Source organism: Carassius auratus, chromosome 2 (assembly GCF_003368295.1).
Source record: "Carassius auratus strain Wakin chromosome 2, ASM336829v1, whole genome shotgun sequence".
Lineage (NCBI taxonomy): Eukaryota > Metazoa > Chordata > Actinopteri > Cypriniformes > Cyprinidae > Carassius > Carassius auratus.
The window spans coordinates 11,407,883-11,422,166 of record NC_039244.1 but is presented as its reverse complement, the minus strand read 5'-3'; the positions used below and the strand labels follow the sequence as shown (position 1 = coordinate 11,422,166).

General features: G+C 36.5%; 1 protein-coding gene across 1 annotated transcript in view; it reads left to right on the top strand.

Moving 5' to 3' along the window:
* The window catches only part of LOC113115692 (netrin-G1-like), a 63,596-nt gene extending 49,545 nt beyond the window's left edge, over positions 1 to 14,051 (top strand). The window contains exons 4-7 of the mRNA XM_026283244.1: positions 3,705 to 3,877; positions 7,391 to 7,417; positions 7,612 to 7,656; positions 12,889 to 14,051. Coding sequence (XP_026139029.1) covers positions 3,705 to 3,877; positions 7,391 to 7,417; positions 7,612 to 7,656; positions 12,889 to 13,139 — 496 coding nt within the window. The 3' untranslated portion in view covers positions 13,140 to 14,051. The remainder of the gene's footprint in view (positions 1 to 3,704; positions 3,878 to 7,390; positions 7,418 to 7,611; positions 7,657 to 12,888) is intronic.
* The last annotated feature ends 233 nt before the right edge of the window (positions 14,052 to 14,284 follow it).

Here is a 14,284-nt window from a genome sequence, read left to right as displayed (position 1 = left end):
TTGCATAACGCCACCCAAATGTACACGCAAAGACAGAAGGCGGTACCTTATTCTCACTGTTGCAAGCCAGCACCATGTCAAGGAGACACTGTGTGTTTTATTGTGAAAGCGAAACTACTTTGTTTGGCCTTCCAAAAGTGGATGAAATCCGCTTTGTCATGCCTAGAGCTAATCAACGCTGGTTGCACTGTAGATAGATAAATTAACACATTTCATTACATCTAATACACAAAATAATGTTATTTTTAGCAACATCACATGACCCCTTGAAGTTCTCCTTGGTGTTTGCATCAGTTCAGTGAATATGTATGCACTCCTGAAAATATGCGTCATTCAGTTTTTAGGATTTACACATTTACACATTGCATAACTAATGTTTGTTAAAGTGAGCAATCTTTAAATGGCCAGTATTATGAATTCAGAATTAAAATAATCAACTAAAAATGTTAACTTCAGTTATATATTTTGACTATATATTCTGAGTAAAATACAACATATAGAGGTCACTTCTGTGGTCACAACTCAGGATAGACCAGGGGTGTAAACTTGATTCCTGCAGGGCCAGAACCCTGCAGATTTTTGTTTCAATCCTGCTCCAACACACATACAATGTAGTTTTCAAATCTGAAGAACCTGATTAGTTGGATTAGGTGTGTTTAATTAGGGTTGAATCTAAACTCTGTTGGGCTCCAGCCCTCCAGGAATTGAGTTTGACATCCTTTAAAGACATAAGTGAATGGTCACATGGTCATGTGATCTTCCAATGAGATGACCTGCTTCATATAAAATAAATCAGCTTTTATAATAATATATATTCAACATAATAAATATAGTAATTTCTTTGGATAAAACATTTAATAAGGTAAAAATTACTGAGTGCACTGTTAACTTACATCCAAAGGTAAGACTTCACATTACAGCTTTCATATCCGTAGGCATTCGCAAACAATACAAAATATGGCTGACAATGTGATACACATCAGTATGAAGATAACTCTGTTATTTAGTCTCATTTGCAGAGGCCATTAAGTAATAACACTATAGAAAATTATATGCATAATTTCAATAAACTTATGGTATTCCAGCATAAAAACAATAATGAAGAAATTGCCATGCACTAGTTTTTTGTTATTTGCTTTACCACACTGGAATTTTTCTTTATGAGACATGGAGCATAATAAAAAGGAAAATACAAAAACATAAAACAAAAGAAACGATGTGATGCTAAGTACAAATACCTTGGCATTAAGGACAGCAGAGCTTATAATAATTTAATATGTGATTTCATTTAAATATAGTAATATTATAAATATTGCAAATGCATAGGATGTATTTCTAATAGTGGGTGGTCTCACAAATACTATGCACTGAGCTATAGGGAACTCAAACACAGAGAAAATGGAAACACATTCCCGGAGAAACCAAGGTCAGGATGAAACATAACAAGAGAAACTGACATAAAAGTCTTCCTTCTCCTTCCTCTGAAGACAGACCATATATTTCAGACATTGCTACAGTATGTTTCATAGTAATGGGGCATGGGATTATAGACGGCTCTTTGTGAGGGATAACATTTAGAGGGCATTGCATCATTTGATTTTATAACGTAAGCCACACACGTCTTCCGTTAAAACACTAAAAACGAAGGGTATATTATTCTCATTCAGAACCATTTCTCAGATTCATTCAAATAGTGAAAAGAAGCCCCTTTGTGGCCAAAATTCATGAATATGACTTATGAACTATACCTCACAGACAATGCCACTCAGTATAACGCCCTGAGCCATATCTTTAGAAAGCGAGTGCGCAAAGCAAAACACTTATGTCCTCGATTCATAACAGGAGGGAGGAGAGTGGAATTAAATGAGTCACTGAGTGGTGCCACTCTTAGATAATGGCCAAAGCCCAGTGTGGGAGAGCAAGGAGAAAAAAGGCCAATAAAGAATTATTAAATGGATTTTCATCTTTCTGCCAGCACAAATGGTTGCTGTGCCAGGCGTTCTCCCAGAGGCACCCATGGAATGATATTCAACGGTCCCTCCAATTTCAATATGACAATGCCAGCGGCAAAAGCATCACATCCCTCGCTGCTGCGCCGCAGATACACTGAACTTCGTGACATCGGCTTGATGATCCAGTTTCGTCTGGTTTTTAATTAACCTAAGGGTCAGATCTCAAAGCACAGCACTTTAGGGATTTTTACTATCTAGATGAAGGACGGTTAGATACATCCACAGATTAGAGATATGGAAGAGATTTAATTGACTACTCTTTATAATACTCCAGAGAGGTGATGAATACGTGCACTTCAGTAATGTTGAAATTGGAAAGTAGCCTTTACGTATTAACGTCAAAACATACACAGAAGCTCACAGCATAATAAAACCGAATACTTTCTAAAATCGTCTAATTGAAAGAAGATATTGAATGGGTCCATCAAAGTCAATGCAGACGAAACCATTTACTGTAGTTCCATATGATGTTAAATAGACCATCATGAAAGCTGAAATTAGAGGTTTTGTTCCACTGTTTTCCCGCAGTTATTAATCATTTATGCGCAATGTCACGAAAAGTAGAAAGTCAATGGGAATGGATGTATTTCTGTAACACGTCTGTCTCGAGTTAACAGCAGGAGGCAGCCACATATCCTCACCGCCGCGGTTCTCCAAAGAGCAAAAGTCCTCTATGAACACATTGCAGAAAAACAAACACTGCCTTGATATCATACCGAACACAAAGCCTCCAGAGAGGTGTAGCATATCCTAAATGCTCAATGATCTCATTAACCGCTGCCCATCACACAGGGAGGCGGAGGTCAGAAGTAAACAACACGGTTGGAACCTTTTGTCTCATGACAAAATCAATGACTGCAAATTATATTTAGTAGATATGGAAAGTGAGACCACTCATCTCGAGTGGCAGCTAAGATAATCATCCACAATCGTTTTAACTAGGAAATTAGGATGAATAACTACACATGCACTGAAAAAAATGGTGTAGAAACAAATTTCACTCAGAGATTGTTAGTCAATTTCACAAACCACGAATTAAACATGACATTTAGAAAAACTGGAATAGTATTTCCGTGTAAAATGCACTCCAATAATCTTTGTTTTGTTTACAACTTTGAAAAGTCAGTGTTTGTGTCTTCCCATAAAATAAAATCCATGAAAAGCATCCTTGTTTTGACATAGACTCCAGACTTCAGAAACCGTGGTTTTCTCTTACATTTAATGCTCTCTAAACACTCTGAAATCTCAAAAGTCAAAATCTCTTTCCCGGCAGACATCAGAGGAACTTTGAAGAGGTGCTGTTAGTGTCGATAGACTTTCCACTTCTTTTATTCTTTCCCTTTTTTCAATGTTAAAGCCCAACCACTGAGAGGCTTTCATTCTGCTTTTGTGTCACAGATGTGACCCACGCTTCTATTCAGTTTCTCCGCAGGGGCACACTTAAATGAGCTATGTTTTTAATGGCATAATGAAGCTCGCTTCCGCTGCATCGTGGGAAGTCAACGTTAAAGGTTGGAGTTTGTAATGGATATGCCACAAAGAGGCTCCGAACGTATCACAAAATAAATTAATATTATGATTCCGATAAGACGTCCAACATTGCGGCTTGTACTTTGTTCACGCCACCAACATAGAAAAAGTAGCCTGTGCTGACATTTGCCATTTGTTATGTTTTGTTCTTCATCCTGTTAGGTGCAAGTGCAATCTCCATGCCAACAGCTGTGTTTTTGACAAAGGGAAGCTAGGGTGCGAGTGCGAACACAACACCACGGGGCCGGATTGCACACGCTGTAAGAGACACTACCAGGGCCGAACATGGAGCATGGGCTCCTATCTGCCCATCCCCAAGGGTACTGCCAATATCTGTGAGTACATCCTGCCATCTCCTTCTCAACATGATTCACGGGAAAGCATAGCGCTCCATCAAGCACCGAAACTTTACTTTCGAAACTTTTTTTACTTTACTTTTTTTACTTTTTTAAACACCGATATTTTACTTTCAGAGCAACAAAAAAGGACCAAAAATAAGCCTGTAGGCAGCACAAATTACAGAAACTTGGGTTTTTCTATAGCTCCAAGTTCAGTTTATTTATTTTATTTTTTATAGGTCATTTTAGTTTTATTTAGTTGACTATAATCATTTTAGTTAACAATAATAACCCTGCCTGAAATCGGGAGGTAAAGATATAAACAAAAGCATGTACGAAAGAAACATGTTCAAACATTATTGCATCATCCTCGAGAAATTACAGTGAAATAAATAGTTATTTTGAACTTTCTATTCATCAAAGAATCCTAAAAAAAATTTAAAAAAATTATTAATAATACATTAAATAAAAATCACATTGGTAATAAAAAGAAACTGAGCCCCAAATCACCATATTAGAATGATTTCTGAAGGATCATGTGACACTGAAGTCTACTGTAAATTCAGCTTTGCTATCACAGAAATAAATTACATTTTGAAAATATATTCATTTTAATTATATTCATTTTGAGTAATTTTAATATAGTCATTTTATTGCAATAATGTTTCACAATATACTCTTTTATTTATGGATTTTTATTAAATAAATGCAGCCTTGATTATCATTAAAGACTTTTACAAATTCAATATATAATATAATAAAATAAAATATAATATAATATAATATAATATAATATAATATAATATAATATAATATAATATAATATAATATAATATAATTTAATATAATATAATATAATATAATATAATATAATATAATATAATATAATATTCTGCATGTCTGTCAATTATCTTCTGTTATTTTATGTTATGCGCTTTTGTGTGTGTGTGTGTGTGTGTGTGTGTGTGTGTGTCTGTGTGTCTGTGTGTGTGTGTGTGCTTCTCCCAACCTATGATAGCCAGAAGTCATCCTCTTCTTTAGCTTCATCTTGGCATTGAGTAGTGGCACATCTGTCAAGTTCTCGACCCAAGGCAGGGGGCTCATTGCCCTAATAAATCTAATGAAGTCAGTAATTGTAGCTCAGGGACAGCGAGAGGCTCGGCACTGTCCAGATGGTGGGAGGAGAACCCTCTGGCCCCCTCAGTGCAGGTCCACTCAAAACTAAGTCACTGCCATCAAGCACAAGCCTTCACAAGCAAAGGATGTTTTACGGCTATAAGGAGGAAAGCAGCAGTGACATATGATTCTTCTTTTCCACATTCTCAACACTGCAGCCATGCATGTGTGATTTTGAATGGCAATTTTAGATTCAGTGCACCTGAAATGCTTTTGTGTGAGTGAGAATGTGGTTATATATGAGTATACATGCTTTTGAAAGCCTTTAATATCGCTCTAGCCTTTCCCCCCGTTATGAAGGCCTTCATAATGTAGGGGCAGAGCTCAGGATGACAGCCAGTTATTAAAAACCCAATACCAGGACACATCTGTGCCCGACAGAGGAAACCAAGGACCACCTATATCAAAAGCAATATTAGCACCTGTTTTGGCAAGAAATCCACACTGCAACAGGCTTGCATATGAAATCCAAATAACATTACTACCCCTGCAGCTTTGGTGAAATCAATAGTCCTCGACTGTTGCATCATTTCTCTTCCCCGCAGATGAGCATGGTCGCAGCAACATGCCACTTCTCCTATGCTGTTCATATTACATGTGAGGTTATGAAACATATGGCTCTCATATAAAGATAAGTTTAAATTCAATTTAATTAAGCTATAATAGCTTTCATCTGTCATCAAGTTTTCTGCCGTGATCACAGGGACAATTTATCTGTGTTAAGTATGCAGGACCCTGCTCATACAGATGTGACCTTGCGTCTAATAATTCGGCTTTACACCGGCATCATACTGCCAGACAGAGTAAAGGAGATTTCGTTTTTATGTACACTAGCTTCTAATTAATGGGTTACTGTTAGCCTCATCAAAATGGTAATCATTGAGGTTGAGAATTGAGAATGTGTTTAAACCTCCAAATTATTTCCTGAGTTTAAATTGGATTTTTAACAGTGTATTTAGTGTATTATTATTGTTGATCACATTTATTATTAATAACGATTACATGTAATGCTATTATTAATAATGTTAATGTTAATGAACTAATGTTATGTACTAGTGTATTTGTTAATGTTTGAGAAATTGCTCGTATTCATTTATGCATAAATGTCACATTAGCATTGCATACAGCTGCATGCTTCATATAAACAGCAAAAATGCCTGAAATGCTTCTAAAGCATGTGTGCCAGCCTTAACCAGACAGAACCTTAAGATCTTGATCTTCTGTTTGCAGAGGAGGATTGCTCTTGTTGTGCCCCATGTGGAAAGAACAGGTGCTTGAGAAGGGAAGAATTATGTGTGTTTGGTACTTTTGTGATAAATAAGATGTGTGTTGGTTTAATCAATGCACACTGAGCTCATCTACCAGCTGTCCACTTCTGCCTGTTTTCCAGGCTTGTCATTCATAGCTCAGGTGAGCAGAATTCCCAATTAGCTTTGAGTCGCTATTGCTGTAGGGGGGCCAATGATATGCCGTGAGAGTTGAATCTGATGGATAGAAAAGTCAAATAATTTATTAAAATGTGTGCTAACTAACAGCACCACTGATTAGTGAATAATAAAAAAAACATAAAACACTCTGGCAGGCTGCATGTAGTTAGAATGAGCTACACAATTCATTTTGTAGACAAACGCAAACTGTTCCTTTTCTTTTAATCACACAATTCATATTTGTATTTATTTTAAATGTTGGAGTGGATAGTAAAGGAAAAACAGTTAATGAGTATCTGGAACATACCTGGAAACTTCAATATTGTTTAAAAAATCCCATATACTGCCATTTGTATTATTTCATAATGTGATGAAACGACATACGTTAGTTTATATTTAGTCTAAATTTAATGATTTTACAACATATCCCATATTTTTTTTATTTTGCAGTTTCATTAAAAATATTAGTTTTATAATTACAAATATTCTTTAGAAATAAAACCTAACAACTTTGATTAAATTTTTTGAATAAATGAGTGAATGAATGAATGAATGAATGAATGAATGAATGAATGAATGGAAACCATTTAAATATGAGCTACTGGCCCAAAAGGACAAGAAAAAGAAAAACATTGTTGAGCCTTGCAAATGCAAGTCTTCTTTTTGAAACAGCAGGTTTTTTACCCAGTTTTGTAATTGCAAGTAATGATACTATGGCAAACATAACTGCTTATTACAATCAGAGAGTGGCCAGAATCATATGAGCTGGTTTGATTATGTTTTTTCCTCCATTTCTGACATCCTCACTGAAAACATGAAGCTGTGAAGCAAGGTTATCACATATTTATCTGATTCTTTGCTTCTGTTAATGTAGTTTAATTGATGCTTGTTCTTTCTTTTATTCCAGGTATCCCAAACAATCTTGGCACCTCCGGTGAGTTTTTCCACTCATGGCATAATGAATATAATTTGTATCGTATTTGTGTTTTATATAGATAAGGATACTTTAATATGCAAACCAGAATTCTATTAAGATCTGATCATAAAAGTGACTAAAAAGCCAGTTGTGGACTATAGATAATTAAATATTACTGCAAGAAATAATTTGATTCTATTTTTCATTTCAAGTTCGACCAAATGCTTCTTCACTTGGAGCAGCGAACCGAAATCAAGGTAAGACTTTCAGAAATCATCTCATTAATGCCTGTAAAACATCCAACCACAGTTGTTGTTTTCTGGCGGGGCTTCTCTCTAGCTTGAGGATACAAACCCTCAAACTAACAAAGTGCCTTTGTTTGGGTATACTTGTATCTCCTCTACGATTTCAGTCTAGCCTCAAATCTCAAAAGACTATCCAAGAAACTGTTTTGAGCGACTCATTGTCTGCAGTTAGTTTGTTGTAAGGTTGTTGATGACAACGATATGCTTAGAATTAGAAAGCAACAACATAAAAAATGTATGTTGTCATATTCAAAAATCCATTATGCTATGCACTGTGATTTGACAGTTGGTAATGCTAGTCAGATGCTACTGAAATGTATTTTGTCTCTAGCATATGGAAGGTCTCAAAGCTTAAAGATGAACTAAAAGCCACACAACTCTTATTTGGATTTCATTGGGCCTTTAAGAACATTTCTTTGAGGATTGGAAAAAAATTAAAGACTCCTGCTGATTCTGTGCAATAGAGAGTGGTCTCTTTTCTGTCAGGACCAGTAGCAGAACAAAACCGAGGACTGTGAGAATCTGTCTGGTTGTTCTTCACCTGCATCTTCTAGATCCAAACCCTCTGTTAGTAAGCAGACAGTAGTGTTTAATGTTGACCTCCCGGATATCGGGCTCTTCTAATAACCTCTCAAATGTAATTAGTCTCAAGTGTCTGTTTTCTTCCTTTTCATGCAATAGAAGAGAGAAAGAAGTGAGGAAAATAAGATGAGATGGCAGTAGGTTTATGTACACTGATTTCAAAGACTTGATTGATATTAATCCCTTGAGCAGATGAATACAGTGGAGAAACCATCACTCAGACCATAAAAAAAGATTAAGAGAAATAATAAAATAATAATAATAAAAGGAAAGAAAAGTGGTGGAAAATATCAAACGGGGGAAAAAAGACTAATAATCAATCGGGGGGGGGGGGGGGACTTTATGATGTATATGGGAATATAAGCAGAAGGCACAAAATAGTCTTATGTGATTCTGTTAGTGAATGTTCTCTTTATTTTATTCCAAAAAAAGGGTTTTTCGAATGGTGGGTAACAGCCTGAAAATGTATTACAGGTCTGTTCCATTAAGAAAGAAAACAATGCTCATTTCAACTAGCCTACACTATAAATGTGCTTGTTCAGATAAATAGGCTTGCACATTTTATGGTATTTTGTCAAAATATATAAAAAATAAAACAATGAATCTACAATGAAAAAGAAAAAGAAATAGGATAATTATGTTGAGATTTGCTAAACATTACATTTAACAGTGAAAAGAAAATACCTAAACCTAATAAGGAATAATTGTCTGTTTACTTTAATAAAATGAGCAATTTTGGTACTGCATTTGGGACTGAGATAATTATAATAATGATTACTTAATGAAATGAAACTTATTAAGAACTACTAAATAACTATGACATATTAGAAATTTTACCATCAAGTTCTACGATGAATTACTACATAATGAAAACATTAACATTTCTGATACGTGAGCAAAACTTTGAGCATGGTCATAAAATTCACCACTAATGTTTCTCAAGTTACTCACTCTAGGTACTCTGCTGGTGATCTGGACCATTATTTTAGATAAATTAATACATATATACATTTATGTATGTACTGTGTATATTTATTTATTTAAATAATGATCCAGATCACTAGTAGTTCCTGCACAGTGACCATGTTCACAATAAAACAGACAATTGTTCACGTCTAGGACACATTAATGTTGCGAATTAATAATTAAGAATTACCTCAGCCCTATATTCGCTTTTATTTACTGATTAGTTTATCATGTTTCCATATTCATTAATAGTAGTTCCTGAAGAATTACTTTAGTACTATTTGTCCTGAATTATTTCTTGCATAGTTACCTATGAATTACTCACCATTTGTCTAAAGTGTTACCACTAAACTGAAGATCTTTAGTCTCATCCATTAAACACCAATTGTTCATCTCAGTAAGGAACACTGAAACCTGACCTGTCAGGGAACCGATAGATATGTCGTATGCATTCGTCACTATTGTTCAAGTCAGGAGCTGCCTGTTCCATTAATATGTGAAAAAGTCTCCGTACGTGGCGAAGACGCAATACAGCACATATCCCTCCAAGGGAAAGGCATGAGCTTGGCCAGGGTTCACACCTCAGTTTTTTTCTTAGGTCAGAAGGTAAAGCACAGCACAAGTGCAAATGCAATCTACGTCACTGTACACTACATGTGAAGGATGACCTTGCACGTCACTGACGATGAAAATGAAGACCGGGACAGATGCGAGTGTCTGTGTGTTCAATGCTCTCTCAGTGCACGTACATATTTAAAGAAAGAATCAGTCAAAGGAGCTGCAGCAGCGGGGTCTGTCTGTCTGGGTACATTGAACTACACCCTTTGCCCGAAGCTAATGTTGGGTACAGATGCTCATGGAAAGACAATAGCTCTGTAGGGTCTTCTGGAGGCCTGTCAGCATTTGGATAATCCCATACAAGGTGAACAAAGTAAACTCCAAGCCTGAAGATTCAAAGTTTATATCCCAGCAAAATCATTCAAGACTTGTCACTCAAAACTCTGAGCACCAGTTAAACCATGCCATATGGTCTTTTCACGAGTACACACTTACATACAATTGGGAGGGTAAAGTTTAATGCGTATTTGGCGTGCTGTCCAGAGGGAGGGCTCCGAGCTCGGAGTTCGGCCCGAACCCAGAGTACTCCCCCCTAACCTATATAAGTGGTTTAGGACTAGAAGTGTGGAGAAGGGGTGGTGGAGGGATGCTGCGAGACTGTCAAATGAGTTGAGGTGAGACTGCTGTATATATACACCTCTTACCATTGATTGCTGAGTGCTCTCCACATGTGTTAATTATCTGCTCGTGCTTCTCCCGAACTTTGTTAATAAAACATCATTTCGTGCAGAGACGTTTTTTTTTTTTTTTTTTAAGTGATATTTCAGTGTTGAAATTGCCCTCAGCACTTAAAATGCTTAAAAGTTTCTCTTTTTGGAGTAATGCATTTGTATTATAGTAGAATTACAGTAATAGTGCAGAAAAACTGTCTATATTTAAACTATGGAAAAGCATAGAGAAAAAAAATAAAATGAGATCTTAGTCAAATCACTGTGGATATAATGTATTTTACTTTTTAAATTATATGTAAATTTTTAATAAATGGTAAAATGGTTTCTGATTCATCAATACAGTTTTCTAGCAATACAGTAACAGTTTTGACACGAAAAAACCCTTCACCATGTCACTGTGCAGCTCACAAAAAAAATCTGTTTCTCTATATTTTTAATTTGCAGCAACCTTTTTATGATGGCTATGCTATTGTACTTGTGTTGGGCCTTATAGTGCCCTTAAATTGTGACTACATTTATGAAAAGGCACAGCCTTTCATACATTCTCTACTGACAAAAACATTTCAAACTGTTCTAAGCTGGTTTGCTGGTCTTCATTAGTCTCCCTGACTGGGGTGTGCATGCAAAAACAGAATAGTTACAAATTACATCAACGTATCATAGTTCAATGATTTAATGTTGCACAAACCATAGTTCCAATAAACTGCATCAAAAATGTGTATGGTTGGAAAGGCAGTTCCCAATCAGTGGTTAGAAACATGGTTTCTTGATAGTACAAAATGCAGACTTAAATAGATCATGCTCTTTAGGAAAATATACAAGCTGACCTGTAGTAAAATCTAAATCTTTCATTTTATATATGTATAAATCTCTACGTCTCTTATTTTGTCAGGAGAATGAAGATTGCATGTGCGTAAGTGCTTTAGTACCTAGGGAAACCTAGTAGTATGATATGAGAGAGAGCTCAAAACTAAAATATCTGGAAATAAAGTAAATCAGTGAAGAACAAAAATAGCAAAGTATTCCTAAAATGCCATGCTCCTTATTTACAGCAATAATCTGACACGAATTCAATACTGAACAGATTAATTTGTCAAAGTAATTACTCCTCTGTCTGCTTGCTGTCATTAATGACAGTTCTTGATTGTTGAAGCAACATGGCTCGAATGATGGCTGTGCGACAAAGTTAAGTACTAAGAATTACGTTGTGCGAAAGCCCCTGATGTTAGTTTTGTGGCGAGTTTGGAACCAAACCAGACTGTTTTTTTAGAGAATTAGTTAAAAAAATGTAACCACTTAAACACTAGTTTGGCCAGGCTGGGAGACCATTGTAAACCAACTAAGACCTAAGCTTAGGGTGGTTTAAGTAGGGGTTTTAGTAGCATTATTGCTCATAGCTAGTTTTCTTCAGTTTTGTTCTGTCCCTGCTTCTCAGAGGATTTAGATGAAATCCATCTGAATAAAGAAAGCAGCATTTAATTACTCCCAGTTTCTGAGCAAATAGTCCAGTCTCTCCTTTCAAAGCAAATATTTCCCTCAATAATGGAAGCTAGTACAATGCAATAGCAATCTAATTTTTTTCCACTAAAGAACTTGTTTACAGGTCAAGGGAAGGGAGATTAGAGCAATTCGGACTGGATTGGCACCATGTCATACATTTTATTGCACACCGCCTGTTTATCTTGAATTTGAACTTGAATTTTAATTATATGGCATTTATTTATTATATAAATTTTTCGATTATGGATCCAGCTTCAGGAAAAGCATTGTTGAAAGGTTCAGTTTCATTTAATGGTAGGTGTTGACTGAGTCTGCTGTAACCATCACTTGCTAAAACGCACTAATCACCTGGAGTCACCAGCAGTGCAGCATCAACCTAATATCATTATTTCGTATGATTTTTTGAAAAAGAAATAATAATCCATATTAATTAGCCACCAATTTGCTAAAATGTAAAATAATTATGAATTGCCATGAGATTATGTTGGCAGAATTTGGACTTCCACCACTAGCTTCATACCAGAGATGTGCCAAAAGTCAGCAGTGTTGTTTTCAATTTTGGTCACACACTGAAAAATGTCATACAAAGATATATGTCCTGCCCCAAATCCCACCTCTCACTCTATGATTAATCATATCACTTCTGCAATATTACAGTGGGACTAACATCCCCTGTGGTGCCCTTAAAAGTCACCGCTGAGCCTCTCGCCAGAGCTCATCATAAACAACCACACAAACAGCAACCTGATGATCATCTTGATGGATGCGCTTTTTTCCCTGGAAAGTGTTTCCTGGCAGGGGGAGGAAGCGGTGTGTGTTCACCTTTCTTTTTCTCTGCTCCCCACAGCTCGAGTGTGTGACAACGTGCTCCTGCGCTGTCAGAACGGTGGCATGTGTCACCACCACCAGCGCTGCCAGTGTCTGGCCGGTTTTGGTGGCGTACTGTGCGAGAAGACCCAATGCCAGGGTGACTCTTGCGAGGATCTGCAATCCAGCCAGCTGTCCCTCCGCCCCCTGCCCGCAGCCCAGACTCTCCCGCTGACTCTGCTATCTCTCATCCCCTCCCTGCTGGCCACCCGGGGCCTAATATCACTCTGAGGGGAACGCTTTTGCCCCAAAAACATTCTCTACGGGCGGCTCCAATCATGACTTCCTGTTAGAGGACACCTGATGAATAAAAAGAAATGCTCCCTTGATGTGGAAGAAAAAAATGAACCTTGTTGTTTTTTTAGGAAACCGTAAAGTTTTCTACTCAGTACTATGTCAATTAAAGTTTGCCTGAGATGATGGATAAACTGGAAAAATGTGCAAAAAGAAAACAACAACCAGAACAACAACATAAAAAAATCTGACACTAATGAACGTTTTTATCTTTGTTGAATTAAGAAGAAATGAAATCAGTACACTGTTCCACAGCTCTGTAGCCAAGCCTCAGAGCGCAGAAACACGGCAATAAAAAATGATTTCAAGACAAATCATCGATGTGAAGGTGAATCAAGATTTGCTCTTAGACTGCCTACTGAATTTACACACACACTACCACGACTGGTGGTCAAACTTCTCACACTTAACCTTTTCCTGACCCTCTCTCTTCTTCTTGTAACTCTGTGAAGTCGTGTAAAAGACCCATGATATGTGTCACACAAGAATTGATCCAGATTATCATTCAGAGCTGGTGTAAAATCAAATATACTGTAACATGAGAGACAACTGCTGATTATTTTGTAGTGGGATATTTTCATGACAATGAGAATTAGAACAAGAAGAAAGACCCTGATCAACATTGTGACTTTTTGCATCGCTGCAACAACCTGTAGAATTTGGGTTGGTACTTTAATTATTGCCCTGATGGAGTTGTATATTCCTGTTTAGTTGCCAATCTTTTTGCTTAAAACATACGTTTACATTCTCACCGACCCAACTCTATGAAAGGTTTCACCAAAGGGCTTCGGTGAGGAATCCTTTGTTGCTTGAAGCCAGCTATGTTTGTGAATTAAAGATGAAAAAACTTACATTTTATTGCCATTTTGTCAAAGCAAATCTTGAAAGATAGCATGTGATTTCTATTCATGTGTGTTCTCAGAATTCAGGCAAGCTCTTAGTAACCATTTTAGACATCCCAAAAATTGCAGGTGTATGGAATTTAGCAATCGGTGTTCTCCCAAACATTAAGATTGTTAAGAAATGGGTTAAAATGCTAGAAACATCCATCTGCCAAATTATACACACTTTGAACTCAAACT